At 39.8% G+C, this 11,302-nt stretch overlaps 1 protein-coding gene across 3 annotated transcripts in view; it reads left to right on the forward strand.

Moving 5' to 3' along the window:
• The window catches only part of hmg20a (high mobility group 20A), a 92,234-nt gene extending 86,786 nt beyond the window's left edge, over window positions 1-5,448 (forward strand). For 2 of the 3 annotated variants that reach the window (XM_063070445.1, XM_063070446.1), the window contains one exon: window positions 1,156-5,448. In XM_063070445.1, coding sequence (XP_062926515.1) covers window positions 1,156-1,159 — 4 coding nt within the window. In that variant the 3' untranslated portion in view covers window positions 1,160-5,448. The remainder of the gene's footprint in view (window positions 1-1,155) is intronic. The other variant, XR_010020856.1, reaches the window with a different exon arrangement.
• Window positions 5,449-11,302: the final 5,854 nt, after the last annotated feature.

The raw sequence follows: 11,302 nt of genomic DNA on the forward strand, positions 1-11,302 counted from the left end.
CCCCCACCCCACCCCGTGGCTATAAGAACCTTAAATTGCAGAGTTTAAAAAAAGATAAAAATGGTGTGAAAACAAGCTGAACTAAATATCACAGATGTCTGGTACAGACAGATAAATTGAGTCATCTGAAGCTATATTCAAGTCCAGAAGGCTGCAGCGTTGTCAAACAGAAGATGAACTGCTGCTTCTCTAGTTTACGTGATTATAACATACAGGAGGCCACAGACCAATAGATCAGGGTGGAATAGATGATTAAAATGGAGACAATAGGAAGCTCAAGTTCATCTCTCAGGCTGAAGGCAGGTGCTCCATTGAACAGCCACCTAATCTACTTACTATAACTCTCAGAACATCTTAAGGTTGAGTTCTGGGGCACTTGCCATTCCAACCACGAGAAAGTAAGTGATGCTGCAAGTTCTTTTGCCTGCACATTTATTTTTGCCTCGTTCTCTGAAAAGCAAGGTGAACTTTTTCATTCCCACTCAGGAAAAAATAATGCTTATTTTAAAAGCTGTTGGTGCATTTTGTGAATACGAAGCATTGAACACACACCAAAAATAAAAGCAGAAGTCAAAGCACAGGTATTAATTTGCCTGCTGGGTTGCAGTTGAATCATTGTGTCAAATGATTGCATAGCCCAGGCTGTCAGTGGCGTTACCTTGCCAGAGGAACAACAGGGAGGAAGAACAAAATGGAAAACTAAGTTTCCCTTTGAAATTGTAACATGACTGATTGAACTCATGCCTTTTATATTAAATATAGTGATTGAAAACATCGGAACTTCAGAAGTCTCTTGCTGTCTAATGTGGACAAGGTTTAGCAGAGCTGCTTGCACCCATCAAATGTGCTGCTTACGAGGAATTGTTTATATCATAGGAGAAAGAATATTGGAGGGGGAAAGAAATGTTTATTTGACTCAAAGCACATCAATGTAGAATTATTTTGGGTTTTGGCATCTGTTTTCAGCAGTATTGCTTGATAGTGGCAAAAACCAGATGAGACGGAAAAATGTGTTGGATGATTAAAACTGTGGTTTTAACATCAGTCTTTCAGTTCTAGCTAGATTATTAAATCTTTGTCATGTTGTAATTCTAAATAGAACAAAATGCTTTTTAAGTTAACATGGTCTCTTTCTCTTCTGCTTCCTATACATAGTTGAAATTGGGATTGACTCTGGAGGTATCAACATCTGTTCACACAGCTGGGCAGTATAAAAAGGAAGGCATCGCTGGATTTGCATTGCAAGTAAAATGGCAGCTACTGTCTATGGCTTTGCAATTTAGCCTGACCTGGTGAAGGATTGTTCCAAACAAGGTTCTCTCTCATTTTTTTAGGCCAAATACTGAAAGTGCTACAGGGGACTGCTGTGTTTCTCTTGTTAGGCAGCAGCAGTGGTGTCTTTTAATTCCTTCATGATTGTCTCATGCCAAATTTTCCCGTGTTAATTGTATGTTATATTGTGCGGCATTAGAGGCTTCGTGCTCAGTCATTTACTTCATAGATGGTGATTTCTCCCTTTTTTGTATGTGCCATCAAGTAACTTGAAGTTTAAGGAATTCATCTGATCATTTTCAGCTCTGGTTGAAGTGACAAGTCCAAGGTATCTCTCAAGTATTAACCATTAACCAATGTTTTCCCATTGATTGACTAGGTAATGTTACTGCCTGGAGTAGGATAGGAAAGACGGTATCAGTACTCCCCGATGTCAACTAAAATAGCAATATCAAGGAATCGTAAAAGGTATTAGCACGGGTCATTCAGCCCAATAAAGCCATGACTGTCAAAGCAAAACTTCTTAAGCTAACCCCACTTTCCAGTCCTCAGTAGCTTGAGTGCATAAAAACAATCCTCACATCCCCTGTATTTAAGCCAATTAGATCTATGGATCTCATTGATTGTCCTCTCTGCGAGGGAAATGTCTTTCCTCAAGGCTGTTCATCCTGTCGAGGCTTCTGAGCAGTTTGTAGCCTTGCTTAAAGCTTGCATCCGCTCTATGTGGAAAACTTAAGACTATCAAGACTTATAAATCTTCCAACAATAGGGATGCTAGAATTGACTGCAGCCTCCTTAAACTGGGGAGACTGAATTGTTCATGTTCCCTACTCATCTGAAATTTCTCCTTCAGTATACATCTGAAGTAAAAGGAAACCATCACCTTTAATAAAGAGCTAAGTCAATCTAATGATAGGGTATTACCCTGAAACATTGTTTGTTTTTATACAGATTCTTCCTGATTCTATAACACTTAGAGCCATAGATTCCTGATTTTGTTTTTAAATTTCACTGCTTTGCTATTGTAAATCAGCTTTAACACATCTCCCTAAAAGCTGCCCCACCTCGATCTCCTACTGTAGAATCTTAATGTAAGCTTCCGTGGTAACTGAAAAGTAGGTCAGTGAATCTCACCAACACCTTCAACAGAGGAAAGAAAATTGCAAACAATCGAGCATGTTAAAGCCTGTACCCCAAAGTAAATTTGACTTGTTGCAATGAGTATTGTAAGTTATTGTGTGTGTTGCATAAGTTATTGTTATTAGTTAGTTAAATGATCTAAACAAAATCTTTGTATTTTAAAGTACAATTGGAAGTTAACTAATGGGAATATCCTCTCATCTGTCTGACATTTTAGAATATTATATGTTTTTATATAATATTGGGCTCTGAAAGGAGAGAGAGTGAATTCTTTTGCCTCTGCTTGTGAATTACAATCAATGTAACCTGTGAAAAGGCTGAAGAAACAGTGGTAGGGCTGCTGCAGTTGTTTCTGAGTGTTGGACCCTAAGCCAGAGAGGGTTGGGAATGCAGATACAAGAGACTGCAGATGCTAGAATCTGAGCAAATTTAAACTATGAGAAGAACACTGCAGGTCACGGAAGCAAAGGGATGTTCAACGTAAACACAAGATTCTACAGATGCTTGAAATCTTGAGCAGCGCACAGAAATTGCTGGAGGAACTCAGCAGGTCAGGAAGCATCAATGCAGAGGAATTAAACAGTTGACATTTTGACCTGAGATCCTGCAACTGGACTGAGAGCAGAGAGGGGAAATAATCAATATATAGGTGGAGGCTGGTAGGTGGTAGAGGGAATCAACATTTTCTGGATCAGAACAATATTTCAGAATTCCATCAATAGAAAGCCTCATCTTGAGAACAGATCCCAAATTGCAGGTTAACCTTGTTGATCGAGCACTAACGTATTGGTTAGACTATTACTGCAAATGATAGAAAGGTAGGTAGAGTTGGTGTTAAGAAAGCTGGGAGTCTGCAGAAGGACTTGGAGAAATTAGGAGAATGGGCAAAAAAAGAGGCAAATGAAATAGTGTAGAAAGTGTATGCTCAAGTACTTTGCTAGAAAGAATAAAGTGTCAACTTTTTTTAAACGGGGAGCGAATTCAGAAATTGGAGGTAGAAAGAAACTTGGGAGTCCTTGTACAGGATTCCCTAAATGTTAATTTGCAAGATGAGCCAGTAGTAGGGAAGGCAAATGCAATGTTAGTATTTGTTTCAAGAGAACTAGAATATAAAAGTAAGTATGTAATGCTAAGGCTTTATAAGTATTGGCCAGACCACATTTGGAATAGTGTGAGCAATTTTGGGCACCATATCTAAGGAAGGGATATGCTGGCATTGGAGAGGGTCTGAAGCAGGTTTTACAAGGGTTAACATATAAGTATTTGATGGCTCTGGGTCTGTACTTGTTGGGGTTTAGAAGAATGAATCATAGAAACCTACCAAATATTGAAAGGCCTAAAATAGAATGGATGTGGAGAGAATGTTTCCTACAGTGAGAGAATCTCGGACCAGAAGGCTCAGCCTCAAAAGAGATGAGGAGGAATTTTAACCAGACAGTGATGAATCTATGGAATTCATTGCCACAGACAGCTGTGGAGGCCAAGTCATTGCGTATATTTAAAGCGGAGGTTGATAGCATCTTTATTAATAAAGGCATCAAAGGTTATGGAGAGAAGGCAGGAAAATGGAGTTGAGAGGGAAAATAAATCAGCCATGATAGGCCAAATGGCCTGTTTCTGCTCCCAGGTCTTATGGCCTTATTATTTATTAATCTAGATTTAGAGCATCTTCAGAAGTGTTTCAGTGTGGTATAGCCAGCACCTGTAACACTAAGAGTAGCTCATTCAGTACTAGCAAGATTATTATTTGGAATGGGTGGAAGTTGCACCCTGCATTGGGACTGTCCTCCTTTCTGAACAGAAGTGGGAATGTTCAGTTCTTGAGCAATATCTAGTGCTTTCCATCGTAGAGTGCAAGTGGGTATCAGGTGAACTTAGGGTTTGATGTGAAATGTGGACCCTTGCATGGTCAAGTAAAAAGGAGGAGCTAACATTCTATAATAGTTGAAACTTTCCACAACTGGATAGCGAATGAATTTAGTTGTAAAATTGCACCACTCTCCAATGAGTGTGATAACTTGGGTAGTCATTTACAATTATATTTATAGATTAATTTTATCTTCTCATACTGACTAAGGTTCCACAGATGCCCAGTGTACCTATACAGTTTTGCAAATGGCCATACTTGAGTGGTAGCCGACAGACTAAACAAAGCATTAAAAGTGAAGTTCAGCCTGTACTCCCCACAAACAACATAAGGATATTCCCAGTGAGAGTGCTTGGAAGCACTGGAGAGACACCAGAAGAATTCCTGGCCGACCTCTGAGGTGCTACATTTACTTTTCAAGAAAATCTGGTTCCCATTTCCTCATCGCTCTGGCAACTCCAAATGAAAGTATGCTGAATGCATCTCCTTTCTAAGGTTCCATAGATGTTCGTCATGTTGTGCTTTCCTATGAAGAATAATAAATTAGACTGCTACTGCCACTTGTGTAATTACATCATAGCTAATGAGAAAAAACAAAATAACTGAAGATTTGGTGCTGTATGTATGTACCTCATGTCTGTCTTTTCCATTTCACCTTTTAAGTAAAAATGTATGTGGAACTTGGCTATCCCTTTACTAATTCTGTTGTTCTTCTATCCTGTCGAGATTTGGGAGTGCCGTACAGTATACCAGATGAGAAGAAACACACTCACAATTTTGTTAACAATTTCTAGTCTATTTCCACAGCTGAATCTTGTTTGGGTATTATTTAATCCCCTAAAGAGCAGCTTTTGCATTTTGTTTGAATACAGATTAATTTTGTGGCCTTACAAACTAGAAACTTTAAAGCAAGGGGGCTTAAACTACAGTATTTCCATTTGCAGTCATACCGATCTCTTAATATTTTGATGAGCTGTTTCCTGAATGTTGTTAGGAAGCACAGCCTGAACCAAATCATTGCCAGTAGACATGATGGCAATAAAGTATATAGTCCAGAATGTTCTGTAGAAACAATACAGATGTTATTTCAAAGTGTTAACCGATGTATACGGATTGTATTTTGATGGAGTTACAGTGTAACTGCAGTTTAAAATGAATGATGTATTAAATATTTATGAAAGTTAATTTCTTTCTGTGCCTTTATTTAAATAAGAATTAGCATTATGACTCCAAGGAGCAGATTAAAGAACTGGATAAGATCACCACAAATACACTTTGTCCTTTAAGGAATCTTACTAATTATCCAAATTCTCCAAATCATAGCCTGATAGATATATCTGTTCTTGTGGAAAAATAACAATTTGAATTACACTGGAACAAGTTCAAGAATTTTTACCACTATTTCTGCCAAATTCCACAGAGCATAACCTAGTTTTGTCTAAAGTTTTATGGAAGTACTGCCTATTCAATTGACGTTTGCATTGAACATCTCCAAGAAAGGTTTTGATCAGAGAAGTACATTGGCCTGTTGTGGTACTGAAGCATTTTCTCCAAAAGGATCCTAGGGTTCAATTTCAATCTGTTGCGTTTGACTTTTTGTCTGTCTGGACTGAATGTTGATCTTCATTCAGTGATTCAGGCTGGAATGTATGCAGCTTGGCCAGCAGTGCGTGTAGAGTCATCGCTAATTGAAGTGATACTTGCAGCTGAATAGCATGCCAGCATTTGTTGCCTGGTCTCACACACGAGGAATGGGCTTTTATCCGAGGTACAAGGCAGTGCCAATGAAAGAAAACCGCAGGAATGCCTCCATCTGTTTGGAGTAAATGAGAAAGTTAAGTTGGGATGCCACCTAAATCATATATTTTATTCCATTCACGTCCTTTATGTTCCTTAATTTGTCTCCCCTCTTTCCCCCTTTTCTTAGCTGCTCATCACCTCACTCTGGTGCCTCTCCCCTCTTTCCCTTTCTCTCATGGTCTACTCTCCTATCAGGTACTCTCCTTTACCTTCTCCACCTATCACCTCTCAAGTTCTCTCTTCATCCCCCCCCCCACCTAGTTTCACCTTTCACCTACCAGCTTTGTACTCCTTCCTCGTTCCACATCACCTTATTCTGGTTCTCCTCCCCCCCCCCCATCTTAGATATACCAGTCTACAATATGGCATAACACTGGTTGAGTCCCCCAACTTTTTGTAGTACATTTCTAATGAAGACAAAGCTGAAAATATTTATCTAGATGCTAGATCGAGTGGATAGCCAGAGACTTTTTTCCAGATAGGAATTGCTAAATATAAGAGCCCATAATTTTAAGTTCACTGGATGAAAGTATAAGGGGGATGTCGGGATAAATTCTTTACACTGAGTGGTTGGTTTATGGAACGCTCTGCCAGGGGTGGTGGTAGAGGCAGATACACTATGGACATTTAAGAAACTCTTAGATAGGCACATCATGAAGAAAAAGGAGCACTATGCAGGAGGGAAGGTTTCATCTGATCTTAGAGTAGGTTAAAAGGTCGGCAGAACATCATGGGCCAAAGGGCTTGTACCGTACTGTGACGTTCTAAGTTGGTTTGAAGTTCCACCGTGTATCTCACTGCCAATTTGCTTTTACACAAAGCCTTAGTGATAGTTTTGAAAAGTATTTTTTGTGTTTAATGGATTCTCCTGGATAACCAGAACATCCCGTGTTTGAAAAGAACAACAATTAGTTTGCATAAACTCTACATTTACAACAGGGCCCAAGTGTATCTGCAGTGTCAATCATTCAGCCCAATCAGCAGCGTCCTGTGACTACCATGTGAAAGCAGTTCCTGTCTAGTTCACAAACTCTCTGTTCATTTACATTGGCAATTTACAGTCAAGTAACTATTTTTATCATTGCACTGAAACCATTATACATTTTGTAAGATGGTTTTCTTTATCAGATTTTGTTTATACTAGATATTTTTTCTCTGCCTATTGGCACATTTCCACAGGAATTCAGAGCAATGAATTTTCCCATTCTACATTGAAATAGTGTGGCTGTTCCTGGAGTTTGTTCCAATAAGACTGCTGATCTTACTTAGACTCAGCTCTGCTGCTTGTATCCCAATTCAATTTAAAATAGTGTCTTTATACTTCAGCGCACTCTCCTTAAACCACTTTATATTCAGTTTAAACATTTTAGTAAAAAAGCTATCGATGATGACATCAGTTTCTACCCGCCACTATTTTAATATGTCAGCTCAATTTTGATTCTCCTGAGTAACAAAATGGTGCTCTGTTAAGATAAATTGGTGAGGTAAACTCCACCTACAGTGGCATGCAGAAGTTTGGGCACCCCTGGTCAAAATTTCTTTTACTGTGAATAGCTAAGCGAGTAAAAGATGAACTGATTTCCAAAAGGCATAAAGTTAAAGATGACACATTTTAATATTTTAAACAAGAAAACTTTTTTATTTCCATCTTTTACAGTTTCAAAATAACAAAAAAGGAAAAGAGCCCGAAGCAGAAGTTTGGGCACCCTGCATGGCAGTACTTAGTAACACCCCTTTGGCAAGTATCACAGCTTGTAAGCGCTTTTTGTAGCCAGCTAAGAGTCTTTCAATTCTTGTTTGGGGGATTTTAGCCCATTCTTCCTTGCAAAAGGCTTCTAGTTCTGTGAGATTCTTGGGCTGTCTTGCATGCACTGCTCTTTTGAGGTCTATCCACAGATTCTCGAAGATGTTTAGGTCAGGAGACTGTGAGGGCCATGGCAAAACCTTCAGCTTGCGCCTCTTGAGGTAGTCCATTGTGGATTTTGAGGTGTGTTTAGGATCATTATCCTGTTGTAGAAGCCGTCCTCTTTTCATCTTCAGCTTTTTTTACAGATGGAGTGATGTTTGCTTCAAGAATTTTCTGGTATTTAATTGAATTCATTCTTCCCTCTACCAGTAACTGTTCCCCATGCCACTGGCTGCAACACAAGCCCAAAGCATGATCCACCCCCATGCTTAACAGTTGGAGAGGTGTTCTTTTCATGAAATTCTGCACCCTTTTTTTTCCCCAAACATACCTTTGCTCATTGCGGCCTAAAAGCTCTATTCAAAAGGTTCAAAGGAAGATCTAAACAAGCCTAATGCATTTTGGAAACAAGTCCTGTGGACTGATGAGGTTAAAATAGACCATCTATTCATCTATCAGTAGGCTACCACATCTCCCTCCCAATGGTAACAGTGAGAAGAGAGCATAGCCTAGATGGAGGGGGTCATTGATGATAGATGCTGCTTTCTTGTGGTAGCATTCTTTGTAGGAGTGCTAAATGGTGGAAAGGGCTTTGCCTCTGGTGGAGTGGGCAATTCTGTCCTCTGGAATGCAGAGCAATATTGATTTCAGTTTGTAAGCTATTCCTCCTATTATTTCTTCCATGAATCGATTAATTAACATTGACTGGAGAGAGGATGCGAAGAAGGAGGTGTGAAAGTTACATGTAATTCAAAGGAAGCATTGTAGATACTTTGTACAGTAAACATAGAATTGTGCTTTGTAATGTTGGGTCAAACAGGCCTCTTGCTCCGAAAGGGTCCCAATATGATACACGCTGTGTCTCATTTTGTCAAATAAAAGATTACTTCACGTCTACCAGCTGCTTCTCTCCATTGACTTTGTTCATGTCACCACACCATAAATATCTCTTAACTTCTGGTAATTTCATTCCCTCCCCCCTCACCATCACCTATTCAATTCTTCATTCTAGTTACCCCCCTCCTCATCTGCCCATCACCTCCTCCTTTATTCTATGCTCCACTATCCCCTCCTTTTGGATTCCTCCTCCTTCAGCCCTTTACCTCTTACACTTATTGTTTCCCAGATTTTTACTCTATCCCACCACCCCCCTTCCCCTTCCCTCTTGCCTTGTCTCTTCTACCACCAGCCAGCTTTGCATTCCATCCTTTCCTTGTTCTGGCTTCTGCCTTTTTCCTTTCCAGTTCTGATGAAGGGTCTGGGCCCAAGATATCAACTGTTTATTCCCCTCCATAGATGCTACCTGGCCTACTGAGTTCTTCCAGCATTTTATGTGTGTTACTCAAGATTTCCAGCATCTGCAGAATTTCTTGTGTTGCTAAATGTCTTTTTATTGTAACTTATTTTTCCAGAGCTTCCATGACTGTTGAGTGGGGGAAATCCAATTGATATCAGATTATTGAATCAGACCAAGAAAGGCGTGAATTTATATAATTTCTTTCAAGCTTAAAGATACCTTACAGTCAGTGAGGTTCTCTGGAAATGTAGTCAGAGGTAGGAAAAGTAACAGCTAATTTCTATTAAGCTAAGTCACACGCACTTGCAGTAATTACTGGATCCTCTGCTTTAGAAGATGGACTAATACAGCACGTTAGCAGGTTCTTCGCCTTACAATGTTGTTCTGAACCACTTTATTTAGTAATCAAATGGCCAACTAAACTAGTTCTTCCTCTCTACACCATTTCCACATCTGTCCATTTTCCTCACATTCAAGTGCTTATATAAGTGTCTCTTAAAAGTTCGTAATGAATCTGCCTCTACCACCACCCCAGGCAGCACATTCCAAGCACGCACCATCCTCTGTTTAAAAAAAAATAGCCTCTCACATCTCTTTTGAAATGATCCCCTCTCACATTAAATGCATGCCCTCTGGTAGCAGGCATTACAAACCTGGGAAAAAAATGCTGTCTTTACTTATGAGTGAGAAGAAATCATTAACCAGAAGATCAGAGAGAACTCCCCTGCCCTTTGAATGGTAGTTTGAAGTCAGAATTATGCAGAGTCAGGTCATTTGGCCTAAAATGTCCATCAGGTACCTATTTTTACTAAACCCATTTGATAGTACGTCCAATGCAGCCTTCCATGCTTCGGTGTCCCCAGTGCTTCTCTGCGTTCTAAAAGGATGGAAGTCTACCCGCCTTCACCATTCTCTGAGTGGAAAAAGATCTTGCTTGGATCTCTTCTAAATCCTTAACTGTAACCCTAAATCATCCTAGTTTAGGAATCTCTGCTATGGAAAAAGTTTCCCAGTATCCACCTAATCTATGCTCCTCATAATTTTGTATGTATCAGATTCCGCCCTCTAATCCAAGAACAACAAATCCAGTTTCCACTCATAACTGGAACGTTCCTGGTGAATCTCCTCTGCATCTTTTTTGTTGCAATTGGGTCCATCCTATAGTGGGGTGATCTGAACTCGACATGGTATTCTAACTGTCTTTAGAATCCACATAGAAATGCAAAGAGGAATGTGCTTTAACATCTTATCTAAATACATGGTTCTTTACTGCATTATGAGTTTAGAATACATGCTCAAGCCTCGGCCGCAGGGTCTGTACCAGCGGTGTTCTGCCTCGGAGGTGAGAATGCTAACAATTGACATTGCTTCTTATTGAGATATGTAAATCGAATGGTCTAAGGTGGGTCAGGACAAAGGGGAAGGAGTGGGAGTGGGAATGGGATGGGATAGGAACTATTGTAGTTTTTCAATAGGACAGTTTCTCCTAAAAACTGCTTCCCAAAACAGGAAATCTAAAAAAACAAGATAATGATGCCTCTTAGTAGATCAGTCAACACCTGTGGAGAGAAAATCAGAATTACTGCTTCAGATCGATGATCTTGCAGCAATGATCATCCTCCCAAAACTCTGTTTGTCTTTCCACAGATGCTCCCTGACCAGTTTGCTATTTCCATTGTCCTTGTCTCTTTACTTCAGCTGCTTTCAAGCTTAGTCTTGTGGTCTGCTTGTCTTTTTCTGTTATACCGAAACAGATTCTACACCCTTGTCACTTTGTCACATGCATTTGGTTTAGCTGAGGGCTTTGGTCCACCTTTGTCACTTTGTCACATACATTTGGTTTAGCTGAGGGCTTTGGTCCACCTTTGTCACTTTGTCACTTTGTCACATACATTTGGTTTAGCTGAGGGCTTTGCTCCTATATCATGTTATTGTTTCTTACGCCTTGTTGGGTACTCCTTACAGGTGGAACCTGTCTTCACCTATCAATGCCATGCACAAGGTACTGAGAAGGTTATTT

The sequence above is a fragment of the Mobula hypostoma genome, chromosome 18 (genome assembly GCF_963921235.1).
Source record: "Mobula hypostoma chromosome 18, sMobHyp1.1, whole genome shotgun sequence".
NCBI classification, from domain to species: Eukaryota; Metazoa; Chordata; class Chondrichthyes; order Myliobatiformes; family Myliobatidae; genus Mobula; species Mobula hypostoma.